This window comes from Prunus persica, chromosome G1 (assembly GCF_000346465.2).
Source record: "Prunus persica cultivar Lovell chromosome G1, Prunus_persica_NCBIv2, whole genome shotgun sequence".
NCBI lineage: Eukaryota > Viridiplantae > Streptophyta > Magnoliopsida > Rosales > Rosaceae > Prunus > Prunus persica.
In genome coordinates this window covers 23,806,304-23,821,298 of record NC_034009.1, presented here as the reverse complement: position 1 = coordinate 23,821,298, position 14,995 = coordinate 23,806,304, and the positions used below count along the sequence as shown (strand labels likewise).

The window sequence follows — 14,995 nt, the reverse complement described above, 5'->3', positions numbered from 1 at the left end:
ATTATTTTAATAAGTACACCATACTCACTATATTCAACCCTAATGAAAGGCCTGAGCAAGAAAAATGTTTTCCTGATTCCAACCATTATGAGACTTGTTAGTGTTCAACAAAATTTAGGGTACTGAGGAAGCGAAAGAACCATGTTGGGAAACCTGTGAAGAATGAAATAGGCTTCTGACCCCAGAAAAAGCAAGAGCAGACCCAATGAAGTTTGGGTGAATGAGGGGTTCTCGATAGGACTTTCTTCTAGGAGGGATGATTGTGAGCTTCCTGACGATTGTAACTCTACTAGCATATCTCTTTTTTGGGTCAAAACATCAGGGAAATTTATTAAATATGAATAAGATTGTTTACATCACTACCTATGCTGGACCTGCTTGATCCCAGACTTGATTACCACCCATCCTAGAAACATAGGCTGCCACCTCATGTGCAGTTCTATTGCAGTGTCGTGTGTGAAAGAAAACATCACTTGGCTAATTAAACTGTTGAACTAAAACATGAATATCAAATAGGGTGTTGTGTGATAGAGTTTATTAGGGTGTACAAAGGGTATTTTGGTAGTAAAGTAAGGTGTACTTAGTTAATTTTATATTTTGATTAAAATATTAGGGTATACTTAGATCATAAGGTGTACTCAGTTAATTTTAAGGTGTACTTAAATTGCATTTTAACTTCAAAAACGAAAATAAAATTTAATATGAAAATCATTGATCCGTGAGATTAATACATAGAATTCAGAAATGAATTCCTAGAGTCAACTATCAATACAAGAATAGCACTACATGTGGGTAAAATGGAGATTCAAAATTTATTTAATTACTGTATTATACGAGTTGTGTTGGCCGAGGAATTTGAATCACAAAGAGTTACCATGGGTAGACCTCTACCATGTTTTTTTCTCGCCCTTTTTTCTTACCCTAAATCCCAAAACTTAAGGGGGTGTATTCAATTTAGATTTTAAAAGATTTTAAAGAAGTTTAAAAGTTTGGGTGTATTCAATCACAATTTTAAAGAAGTCTATTCAACTTAGACTTTTTAAACTTCATTCAAATTTGGATGTATTCAATCACGACTTTAAAAGACTTCATAAAAATTCGGGTGTATTCAAAAACTCATTGATTTTAAAGGAAATACAAAAAGTGGTGGATTTCGTTTGATAATAGACTAATTTTAGGCCATGACAAATCTTTGCTTCCCCCCAAAGATTTTGATAAATATATTATTTTTATTCTCAAGATATGATTTCACCACTTCTACTACCACCATCTTATCATGACTATCAACATAGCCGCTGCCACCTCCACCACCACCCACCACCGCCGCCACTACCAACCCCACAGTGACCATCACCATCACTACCACCATCACCATCACTACCACCGCCACCACTCTTACTCTCATCTCCACCACCACTACCACTCCCACTATCAGCCCCATCGTCACCACTACCACAGCCACTGCCAGCATCATCACCATCGTTGCCATTGCCACCACCACCACCACCACCTCCACCACCTCAATCACCTCACTCCCACCACCACAATCACTCACCCCCACCTCATCCATCACCTCACTCTCACCGTCACCACCATTACCACCCCCACCTCCTCCACCACTACCTCCCCCACAAACCACCATTGTCATCTCCACCACCGCCATCATTATAAACTCCATTAAAATCAATAATAAAATTCTAACAAACTCAGTTAAAATCTATACACGAATTTAGTTAAAATATATGTCGAGTTTGTAGAATTCAGTCAAACTCAATGTAATGACCCAGTCCTAAATAAATAGGTAAATATTATTATTTTTTCCAGATAAAAGACCATTTTTGCCCATAGAATATTTTATTTGGTTTTAAGTTGACTTTTTGACCAAGAAGGAATTTGGGAATTCCGACTATACCTTGCGTAGAGAACGGCGAGATGAGTCCATAGACACGTAGTGGGCTCGAATCGGAGTTGTAACGAGAGAGATACGATCAAAATACCCTCAGTGGCATAATCATAAATATTGCAAAAAGGGTTTGATAAAAGTCAGAAAAAGCCCTCATCTCTCTCTCTCTCTCTCCTCCGCGCGCCCTCTCTCTCCTCCCCTCGCGATGGCAGCCCCTCTCTTTCTTCAAATCTCCTACAACCGGCCACGGCTGAGGACGGGACCGGTGCCAAAAGGACTGGCTCAGCCCCGACGTCACGACCCGGTCCTTCCCCGACATCGGCCGCCGCTCCAGCCGCCGAAAAAATGTGATTTTCAGGCAGGTTTTTGCTCAAACTTCGCCGGCTCCGATCTCTCTCCTCCGGCCATCATTTTTGGCGATCAAGGTATGGAAATCCATCCATTCTTCATAATCTAGCTGATGATTGGGTAGGATTTCATTAATTTGGAGCGTAGGCAGTTTGATTTTCGAAGTGGAATTCGACCAATTTGGAGATCACTATTCCGGCCACTTCCGGTCAGTTTTGGGGTCCAAGAACAAAAGTGGTTCCAAATAGGGTGTTATACCTAGGGTAGAAGTTTGGAGCCGTGATTTTGAGATTTCCCTGGATGTGTAATCACTTTGGGCACCCACGCACTGCCCGCGCGTGGGCACTGTAGAAAAAGGGCACTATGTCCCGATGTAATCTTCTGGTCCTCACGAGGAGGTAGATGTGCTCAAATTTCAATTTGGATACCGTTTGAGTCTCGAACGGATATCGCATATTGTGCGTTATCCGGGTTCGATAGGTTTGAACCGTTGGATAGTCTTAGATTTAATATATGTTAATCTAGGCATTTTTGGATCGTGTCGGAATTCACGGATCTTGAATCGGAGCCCTGGATGTTCCGATATAATAATTTAAAATGTATGTTTATAATAACCGTCAGATCGTGCGATCATGAGCAATCCGACCGTCCGATCCGGACCAAACTTGTAGGACGTATATCCTAAACCTTATGAAACCTATAGGAACTTTCAGATTAGAAATTGGCGATCGTGGGCCCGTTTGACCAAGTGTGGGTAGTTTGACCCTTGGTTGACCTTGAGTCTTCCGAGGTAGTTTTACCTTCCTAGGAGGACTATAATGACCATAATGACAGGTCTTGAGCATTGTTGAGCCATGTTGACTAGGTTGAGATTTTTAGAGTATTTATTATGATCGTAGGAAACTCTTGGACTTTATTTTTAAATGAATAGCATGGCTTTGTGATGGAATTTTTAGGCATATGAATTTAATGATTTATTGAAATCCATTTTTATAATTAATAGTTAATTTAGCATTTTTGGTGATGTTTGGGATACTTGGGATGTTCTTGAGGTTTATACAATATTAGAGTTTAACTTATATATTTAAATATAGGTATAAATGTATGAAAAGAGTTTAGAATGTCAGTTTGAAGTGCTATACGCACTACCCTAGGTACCTCCACGGATTTTGATTACACTATAAGTACCACCCTGTGATTGTTAGGTTCCACGTGGCGTAGGTTATCCGGCGTGTTGACAGACCCCATAAGTGGCGTTGGAATTTCCGGCATATGGGGGGATGATGTGATCGTCAGGTCACCCGTGGCTTAGGATTTTTCGGTTGGATGACAGACCCCATATGTGGCGTTGGAATTTCTGGCATATGAGGAGATTATATGATTGTTAGGTCCCACGTGGCGTAGGTTATCCGGCGTGAGGACAGACCCCATACGTGGCGTTGAAATTTTCGGCGTATGGGGAGATGCTATAATTGTTAGGTCACACGTGGCGTAGGTTATCCGGCGTGATGACAGACCTCATATGTTGCGTTGGAATTTTCGGCATATGGGGAGATTATGTGATAGTTAGGTCTCGCGTGGCGTAGGATTTTCCGGCGTTGAAATAGACCCCATGTGTGGCGTTGGAATTTCCGGCCTATGGAGAGATGATAGGATTGTTAGGTCACACGTGACGTAGGATTTTCCGGCATGATGACAGACCCCATACGTGGTGTTGGAATTTCCAGCGTATGGGGAGATTATGTGAATAACAAAAAGATGAATAAAGGTATTGTATGTGTTTGGAATTGGGCTTTAGTAGAAAGAACTACGTGTGGCTTGATCCCTTAGTAAGGGTACGTAGGCAGCCTAGGGTAGTGCCTAGGTGCAACCGCGGGTTAAACTTTACTTGAGTATTATTGGGTATGATGCGGACCTTGTCATTAGTCCTGCTATTTAGGTGAGAACAAAGTGTGTTTGTTTTAGGAGGTTAAAACCTCGTATGTTGGCTGTTGAGAAAGTTAAATGTAGTGGATTGCTTTGACATTCTTAAGTGTGATTGAATTTATTGTTTGCCTTGTTTAAGGTATGAATTGATTTGATAGCGTGCTTGATGGTTTGTTGCAAATTATCGGAAGGCCGAATGCCGTTTATGCGAATTGCATGTTATTACATTGTGCATGCTGCTAGTTGGGTAATATAAAATGTGTTTTATGCAAGTTGAAATTTTGGGCAATGTTCAATTTACAAGGGAGACTCTGCCGAAATTTCAGTAGAAAGTCTCGTGCCCTTATTCCTTTTTGGGAAAAAGAATATAATTTTAGAAATGGGCCCGACATCGGGGTGATGTCGAAAATTTCCACATGATTCGTCCCGGATTTCGAGAAATTCGGGGCGGGTCCTGTCACTCAATTAAATTCAATTAAACTCCATCAACTTTATAACTCTTTTAAAATCGTTTAAAATCTAAATTGAATACACCCTCCTTAATCTCTTTCTCAGAGAAGTTCTCACATACAGTATATTAAATATTGATGCTGGCGAAGATATCGAGGGTATAAAAATAAGGAAATATCAACAAAAATATGTGTACAATATATGTACCAAGATAAATTACCAAAAATGAAAATATTTAGGAAATTTCTATGCTTATTGTGCAATTTCCAAACATGTTCACAACTTAAACATGTATCCCAAATATGACATCCAAAGTAATATTCAAGTATTAGCCCTAACCCAATAATTATGTCTTATCTTAACCATGGTTAACTTATTAGTTTTCTAAATGAGTTTGAAATTTTGTATATTAATTTTTCTAATTGAGTTTGAAATTTGTGATTATAACAACTTTATAGTGGCACTATTCTCATCCAAAACTATTTGGTCCATCTACTTTTTAAATTATTTTATTACAACTGACTTTGTATGTGTGTTTTTGAGTCTTATATATCTATGGTCGGCCGAAGCTTAATGAAGCACTAATGTCGGGCGCTTAAATACTCACAAAAAGAGTGTAAAATGACAAATCGGAAGTGCGAATAATATTCCCTTAAACTTTTATACACCCAAATCTTATTAATATTTTACTCAAAACACTTCCCCAAATTCTTTCTCTTACTCTCTGAGTCTACCTCCGTCTACCCCCTTACCTTTCCTTCTTCATTGAAAATTCGAAATCACTACTTCTTTCTTCTTCAATTGAAAGACAAAAACCTTGTTTTCCTATTATTCACCGGCAAAATTGCAAGTGAGAGAATAAATGGAAAGAAAATGGAAGTCGTGATCCTCCTTGCTCAACCCTAGACACTCTAGGATCCTTTTTTAAACATGCTCATATTTCGATTCAAGAGATAGATAAATATACACATCCCAATGCATTGATCAGGAATGTCGGTAGTGGTCGAGGACACTTCTCGGGAGATCTGAAGATTGAGGTATATTTAATTTGCTCTTATGATTTTCAATTTTTTTCATATATTTAGAAGAGTAACTAATGTGTTTACAATTTTCTAACATTATTAAAACCAGTGTTGAGAGAATTGGAGAAACATTGTTTTAATACTTTTAACTTCAAAATTAATTGTTGATGACAAGTGAGTTTTTATTTGTAGGAGAAAACTATTTAGTGTAAGTGCTCCACTTATTTTTTAAGTTGAGGGAGGGTTTAGATACTCAACTTCAAAATAATTAATAATTTTGACATCATGGTTTAAGATAATTAAGGGCCCGTTTGATAACCATTTCAATTTTAGGAGGGTGTATTCAATTGCGATTTTAATAGATTGTAATTACAGGGTTTTAATGTAATGAATTTAAACACGATTTGTGTAATTACAAGATTTTACTTATGATTTTAATATATTGTAATTACATAATTTTACTTAACTTAGGACTTTTTGTATTCTCCAAAGAATCAAAAGATTTGTTGTAAAATTTTACTTATGATCTTAATGGCTTTATAAAATTCTTCATTCAAATCTTCTTCCTCTCTGTCATAATCTTGATACATGCTCGGGTAAATATTAAAATATGTATTATGTGTTTGTTTGTTATGGCCTTTTGAATGAATATTCCATTTCAACCAAAAAAAAAAACAAGGGAGGTTGGGTGGCTTTTAAAACGAAAAAATTTAGGATACAAAGGTTGCATTTAGATACTAACATCTCTCAGTGGCTAAAGGGATACAACATCTCACTTTAATCAATTTTAATCATGATTTTCCATTGAATATTATGCTTAATCAAGTTTCCTATAGGATGTGGAAAATCTTCTTGAATAACTTGGTTGGATTTTGACTGCCAAGTTCAACATAAAAAATAACATTGTTAAAGCTCATACCATACTTTAGATGCTTTTTTATAGTTTTTTTTAAATAAAAAAAATAGATTTACTGATATCAAAGAAGTCGGCAAATAATCTTTTTTTGGTAGGATTTAAAAACCGAAGTGTGGATGTGCTTGGTTGCTTTCGAGTGAGTGGCATATGCATGTGTTACTATCATATCATGTGGCATATGTATGTTAGTTCAACAAATCAATCAAAATAACTATGCAAAGTTAAAAACATATATCAGAAAGCAAGAAGAGATTCCACCTATAAAGCAACATATATAATAAATGAAAATAAAAGTGAGAATGGGAGAAATGGGTAACAAAAATGAAAATAAAAAGTGAAAATGATAATAATTTCAAATAGATTTTAGTTTTTTGTTTTTATTTTCACTTTTGTTACTCCTCCCTCCCATTCTCTCATCTTGTCTTCTCTCTGAATCCTATCTCCACTCTGATTCTCACTTCTATTCTCCCTCTTTTTTCTCTATACTCTAGTACAAAAAATGAAATTTAAAATGGTTATTAAGCAGGCCCTGCATCTCTAGGAGAGTCTCCAAATTTTAGTCAAATTATAGCTAAAATAGCTAGAAAGCTATTATAGCAAACCATAAAAGGTGTTTCCTCCAACAATGTTCTCTATTTTGGCTAATCTGAAATATTTTATTATTATTTTCTCTTTCTCTTTCTCTCTCTTTCTCTTGCAAATCAAATATATTAAAAAGAAAAGTAGAAACCCAACCCCACTAACCTCCCAAATGTCTCTATCTCTCTCCCCTTTTTTCTCTCTCTTTCTCTTTCTCTTCAATTTGACGAACCTCCATTTCTCTCTCCTCCTTGCTAGATGTAGAGAGCCAAAAGTTGGTTCTCCAAAATAGAGAGCCAAGTAGGGGGTCTGCTAGAAGGAGGATTAGCTAGGAATGAGAGGATAGGGAGTCTGCTGGAGATGCTCTAAGTAAACAAGTCTCATCTTCACTTTTCAATTTACAGACCCGTATTTGCTTTTACGAATTAGATACTCTACTACCATTCCCATATTCAATTTCTAACAAGGTTCACAATCATGCCCAAATGTGAAGATTATAAAGTTTTTGTTGATTTATATTTTGTTTGGTAATTTTTTTGTTCTCTTATTAAGAGAGTGTTTAGGGAGAGAAATATCACTTTTGCTGGATGTTGAAGGGAGAGATCTTCTAGTTTATGTCTTAATGTTCTTGGATAGGGCCATGACTCCATTCAAACACCCTCCGCTGACCCAGAGGTTAGTGTTAATTAGTAATTAGAACATAGCACAAATTAGCGCCCCCTTGCCTTGACCAAAATTTCTCCCCCAGCCAAACAAGTCATTTTGACAAAAACTTGGTCTGCTATTTAAATGTCTGAGTTGGATAGGATACAATTGGGGAAATTGTACTTTCAATTCAAGTCATCATTAATTAACATATAGCTGCCTGCTACCAACCAAAAAATAAATATACATGTGTGTGTGTGTGTATATAAACCATAACACTAAAACAAGACTGAGATGCAAGTAGCTGGAAGAAGGCATAACCTTCATTAGTTTTCAACTGGAGTGTCATCTAACCTCCAATATGTAAGATCAAAGTAAGACACAGCACAGCAGGAAGAGAAATGATAATAATGTGGAAACTTGAAGTAGTCTTAAGGTTAGGGAGGATAAGATTTTCCACATAAATAATGTCATGAACTAATATCAAATGGGTATCAGTAGCACTACTGTTTGATCATTAATCAGAAGAACTAACAAAAGTACCTGTTTTACAGAAAATATGTAAGATCATGCAATTTCATAAGACATGAAAATTGGGCAGGTAAGAACTACAACTACATCAAGGAAATGGAGCAACAGCTCATGGACAACCCCATAAGGAGATATTTTTCAAAAAACAAAACACGGCTGTTTGAAGAGGGTATGTAAATCATTCTATTTCCTTCAACGAAACCTTCGATGGAGCTTCCGTAAAGGGACCTTCAATCTTTTAGCTGATTCTTCAAGTTCCAGGAAACAAGGGATGTTTACCTCTCAAACTAAATCTGTGCTGCAGATAACGGCAAGGTAAGGATTATCATTAGGAACTTCCCACAAAACTTCAGCTGATATTGCATAGCCCCAACATTACATGGTTGGTAAAAGATAATGAAACACTTTTGATCCAATCTTAAACCAAGTCAATAAATTCCAACTGCATCAAATCAAGTCATCCAATACTCAACCAATTTGGTTTCTGAAGCATGCTCCACTCTTTCATCTTGATGTGTTTTCTAGATATCCTGCACAGTTTCTATTATAAATCACTCCCTTTGTCTTCTTCTCTCCCTGACAGTACTGGAATACACTGCCATCTCTATGTCATTAGCATCGTCATCCACTACATCTACTTCAACTTTGCATCATTCTACTTTTTGTCTTCAGCTTTAACCTTTAGTTACCTCAAGAAGTTCCGATGGAGTAGCTGCTGGATCCAGCTCCCGACAACCCTTTGGAGCATTTGGAGCCTCATGACCCGTAAGCAAGTATGAAGGGACATGATGAGAGAACCGAAACATCTCTTCTCTGGGGATTCTCCTGGCTTCTTCAGGATCCAAATGCCGGTGAAATACTGTCTTAAACCCAGCCACTTTCACAAGGGGAGCTACCAGTACACCTAGGTCTTCATTGTAGTCTTCAACAACTTCGACCATGTCATACTTGTGTATAACTTCATCTGCAGTGAGTTCATTCCAGTCAGGGGACCAATTCCTATATAGGGCCCAAACATCGCCCTTCCTGGGGTATATGCAGATGGCGCCCCGTTGACCTTTTGTCCACCGAACTCTGTGCGAAAAAGAATTGAGTGATTTATTCACTTCATATTTCCCTACTCGGAAATCCCCACATGTTTTTGAGAAGCCAGAAGACACCCAGCTTAGAGGCCCTAATTCACTATTTGTTTTTGAGTTCAGCCAGCTGATCCGCATTGTGAACGGATCCAAAGAAATCACATTATGAACTAAGGCATAATATCTGGGCATCCCATCATCGCCATCATAAGCGGCCCAGACCTGACTTTCTTCAAAACACTTCTCCAATCGATCCTTGTCAAAGTCATGAAAATCAGGATCAGGAACATTTATTGACATTGTTTCCAAGATTTCTGCATCTGTGCGGACACCAGAAATTCCAGAAGGTTTCCTGTCACTAGCACCATTTTTTGTATCAACTGGCTCATGACACCTGTTTTGGTCGCGTCGCACGTCAATGTTTCCCAAAGGTTTTTCTCTCTCATTCCCATTCCCCACCTCTTTGACTGCATTTTTTGCTACAGTTGATGTATTCAGTCTCTTTAGAATTTCTTTTCTTGCCTTCTCCCTTTGTAGTTTCTGAATTTCAAGCAGGGATATATCCTTTGTGATAGTCCTGGAGTTTCCATTCACCCTACCTGATTCAAAATTAGCCTGTTTCAATCCAGAAAAATTAACCGATCCAGCTCCTCCAGCTCCCACACCCATTTGATTTGTAACATCCTTTCCATAGCTGCTCTCACTAACCTCCTCCATGCCTCTTCTTCTCTTTGCAGCATTAGGGTGTCCTGTAGATGAAGCACCACTCACCTTCTTGGAGGCTTGATCCTTCCTCCGCAAGGCCTCCTCTCTTTTTGTTGCTGCTTGAGCCTCCTCACGCTCTCTCTTTGCTTTCTCATAGGCCTGCTGAACGACGCTTGCAGCTTGGGCAGCCGTAGAAGCACCGGATGCTTTCGAGAATGGACCCCACTGAAAGCTGTTTTGGTTATATGAATCAGGTGCGTTGAAACCTGCAGAGGTGGCATTACTCCTCCCTGTATTAAATGTGTTTTTATTGGCTGTTTCATGCTTTGGAGTCTGCCGCTGCTGTGAGGAATTCCATGCAGTGGCTGACTTGGAACCATTCATAGGTGGTGGAACTATTTCTACAGCAAGAAATGGTTCATGGCAATTGGGGCAAAGAAGATTATGATTAAGATAAATTCTGAGATACTCATATTGCATTTTGCATTTATGACACACAGTCCAAAAGGTACTAGGCCTTGCTTTCTGAGAAGAAGCAGAAGCTGAAGAGCGGCTAGCCCGTGTGGTACCCTTCTGAGTCTTTGTGCCGGACGTTGTACTTTTTGTGAAATTGTAGAAACCATTGGCTCCTGAAGAAGCCTGTGAAGCCCCACTTGCAGTCGCAACTTTTTGGTGTACTTTCGCATTCCTTTTCTGGTCATAGGCTACTCTCTTAGCTTTGTCAGACAACAAACTCCATGCTTCTGAAAGTAGCTTAAATGCTCCATCAGCTCCTATAGACTTGTTCTTGTCAGGGTGAAGCATAAGAGCTAGTTTCCTATACTGTCTCCTTACCGTCTCATCGTCTGCTTTTGGATCCGCACCCAGTATCCCATACCAATCAGGTTCCCCATTCATTTTGTTCTCTGCAGCAACATAGACATCAAGGGTCGCCAACATTTGAGGAATACCCTCTAGCCCTGGAAACAAATTCTGAGCCTTCAACGCAAATTTCTTTGCCCCCATAATATCCTTTGCAGTGAACTTCTTCTCCGCAATCTCTTTTGCCCTGGTAGCCTCATCTCTGTTGCACTCCATATTCCTAGACTATCTTCCAGTGTGATGTTCGCTGACTGCTGAAATAATGCTCCCACTTGCTCTAACAATTCAGCCACCTTATGGTTCATTCAGAAGAATAAATTCAGTTAGAAAATTGTCATGAAAGTTCCATGGAAGCATAAGCATCCAACAACAAATGCATACCAACAAGATGTCTATCAAAACGAATTGATAAGACGAAATGGGTCAAATAAAATTAATAAAGAAATGCTTTTCTAGACCCTCATTTCCACCACGCAACCACAATATAACCAAAATATTCATTCAGATACATTTCTCAAAATCATATCTCTTCTAGCTCTTGAACTTAAAGTTGACCACTCAACTGGTTAGCTGAAGCAGAGATGCGGCACAAACTAACAGAGAAGCAAAATTAATGAGAGTAAAAAGCATATCCAAAATCAGAGAAATGAAATTCATCCATGGATCTAGGGCAATCAGTTACAATTCAGCTCCAAAAAACGAAATTTTTTTTTTAATGAAAGACCCTGATTTTGATAATTTTAAGTCGGACATGAATCCCTAGATTCAGTGATCAGTACATGAATAGCACCAAATTTAAGTAAAACCTAGATTCAGAGATAAGTTTCTTCACCTTATTATATGAGCTGTGTTGGCTGAGGAATTTGAATCGCAGAGAGCCACCATGGACAGACCTCCTTCACCAGTTTTTTTCTTTTTTTTGCCCCTCTTTCTAACCCAAATCTTAAAAATCCCCAAAACTGGTCCCTTTCTCAAAAAAACTTCTCACAACCTAGACAGGTATCCCAAATAGCAAATTATAAAATAGCACAAGGGCATGTGCCTTCCTCTCCAAAGTATTTATTCTTAATTCTTAACCTAACCCAACTTCTCATCCTAACCATGGTTAAATTTTAACTCTTGAATTTGCAATGAGTAGAAATTTTTTTGGTGAGTGTATTTGTGTGTTTATTCAGCAAATGATGTGGCAGTGTTTGATTGGTTTACGTTTGGGTCCCACTTACGAAGTAAGGTATTGATACGTGTACTGACACATTTCGTAAGGTATTGATACGTGTATTGACACATCATTTGATGTACAGATTCGATGATTCTAAAATCTCTAATAAAAGACAAACAAACATATGTGCAAAACCATCTTGAACCGATGTGTCTAATTACTATGTGAACAATTAGATGATAACAATTAAAGGAAAATTTTATTTCAATTGAGTAGTCAAATTGTATATGAATTTAAGGCAGTAAAATTAATATCAAATTGACATCACATCAAACTTTAGCTAAATATTATATAAATATTTACTCGCGGTGGACCTCACCATTATTTACTTTTGTTTAAAACTTTAATCATCATATTGGCCCGTCTATTTTTAAAAATATAATATAGCATATGTGGGTTAGGCAAGTTAGTCAGGGCAGTGTGCCCACCCCCTTTCACTCAAGTTTGAGTTCTTCTTCTTGTAGATTAAATTAAGTTAGAATAATTTACTATAAAAAAAAATTACATTTTAGGTTGAGTTAAAATTTTTACAAAGTGTCAAATTACCGAATATGTACAAAAAAAAAACTTTTACTTGACTGTTTCCAAACAACATATGCTCAGAATATTCTATATTTCTTGATTTTTCACAATAATATTCCAACTTTCAGTTATCTCTTTTAATTGTATAAAAACTAACACACAATCGCCCACTTGATTTCTTATTTTTCACTTGACATTGATCAATTTTCAACAGTGAATTTTGAAGTCAATGGCTATTTGATTTAGTGTCACCATGTCTTCACTTTATTGAAAACGTTACGAGTTCAAATGACGATAATTATTGTTTAATCACAAATGTAAAAGAAAATGAATTTTCTAGTTGACCCATTTTATATATCATCATCCTCAGACTCTCCATATTTTATTAAAAGATTTTTTAATTGTTAAGTTTTCTTTAAGAGAATTCCTGCTAGATTAAGAGCTAATTATTAATTTTTTAAATTTTCATAAGGAAAAAAATTTTAATTTTGACAAAATAAAATAATAACAATAATACCTAGTTGAAATGTAAAGAAAAAATAATTAAACTTTTTTTTTTTTACAAGCGATAATTAACAACTCTAAATTAATATAATATAATTTAACTTTAAAATTGTTTAGAGTTAAACAAAATGGGCAATATGGGAAATTACAGACAAATAAAATTTTGACTTACTATTGTATTGAGAAACACTTACATGATACGGAGATAGCACTATTTTGTTATTTCCGACCAATCACGATATGCCACATGTGATAATTTTTCTACGTGACAATTTATAATTAGTTAAAAATAACAAAACAGTGTTATCCCGTTTTATATAAGTTTTTCTGCTATTATGAAGACCAAATTGAGATGGAAATTTCATACCCTTCAAAAAGAATAACTTTATAAGACGATAATTGAAGCAAGTCAAAATGAGTACTTTAGTTGGCGGTCATAGCGTTGCTTTGGGTTTAGCCACTCCAAAACTTCTATTCTTAATGCAACTCTAATCTAATGGGATATGGAGATATGGTCCAATGTCTTAAAAATGAAAAACCAAGACCCAAAATAATAAAAATACAAGAGGCATGGCGGCCACGTGGCCCATGGCAACAGCCTCTCCTTTTTGTGATAGTTGTAACGGACGTTAAGGGGCAACATGCCAAAATCTAAAAGCAACCAAACTCGTAAGGTGACATCCACGTTACAGTGAAACGGACGTTGCTTGGAGAGTGCTTATTTATATATATAAAGTAAAAGGTAGAGAATTAAGAAATATTCAAAATATTTGAAAATATTTTTAGTTAATTCAAACATTAAGAATTAAAATTATTAATTAAATAAGGATAATATGGTAAATTTACATTTTTTACATTAAAAAAAATTAAAATTAAAAACAAAATTAGATAATATATCATACTTTTATGGAACATAACTACCCATATTATATTTTCTTAATTCTAAAAAGAAAATAAAAAATAAAATCAATTGGTAAATGCGTGAGCGTGTGCCAAAGAGCTAGTTAGTTGAATCTGTAAAACCATGAGATGTTTGATTTTCTACGAAATGAAATTATGTTTTATGAAATTGACATATAATTTTTTGAGTTTAGCACAAACACCAAAAATTAACGTGTGCTGAACTTAATATAAAGGCCTTTTATCACAAAATGTCCATGACGTTTGCGAAACTATCAGATTGCATCCTTAAAGTTTTTTTGTATCACTCATAGTTCCTAACGTTAATATGGGTGCTCTTAAATAGTCCATCTGTTAAATCCAAGGATATAATCGTCAAATCCAATGATATATATTATTCTAACTGATAACCTTTCTCTTATATATGAACTCTATTCACATGATATTTCAATTTGCTTTTCTTGTGCATAACCACAGTGTCTTATATTCAAACATTTTCCATAACCTAACTTTATTTACCATTCAATAATTTCTGATTTCTGGTTTTTTTTTGGGGGGGGGGGGGGGGGGGGGGGGGGGGGGGACGGTTTATTTTTAATCGCCGTGGCATGTATTTCAAACGACGGTTTTATTAATAACAACGACGCCTAATGGTTATAAAAAAAACAGAGAAGTCAGGGTTCAGATATGTTACCTTTTTCTTCCTGATGTTTCCCATTTTTGGCAGAATCATCCTCAAAATGTAAGGATCTCACATCACCTCCAGAGCAGCTTGCTTTGCCACACATTGGGATTTTGGGACTTTGGGCTAATTCTCGGTGTAAGCATGCTAGGATCAAAATTGGGAATTATCGAGAAAGCTGAGTCACGATATGCTGCCTCTCA

General features: G+C 36.7%; 1 protein-coding gene across 1 annotated transcript; it reads right to left on the bottom strand.

The window, feature by feature from the left end:
• LOC18793374 lies at window positions 8,227-11,995 on the bottom strand. The gene is made up of 2 exons (XM_020553703.1): window positions 11,798-11,995; window positions 8,227-11,258 (listed from the first exon to the last, which is right to left on the bottom strand). Exon 2 carries the CDS (start codon window positions 11,179-11,181, stop codon window positions 8,995-8,997), a length of 2,187 nt encoding a protein of 728 aa, XP_020409292.1. The 5' UTR covers window positions 11,182-11,258; window positions 11,798-11,995; the 3' UTR covers window positions 8,227-8,994.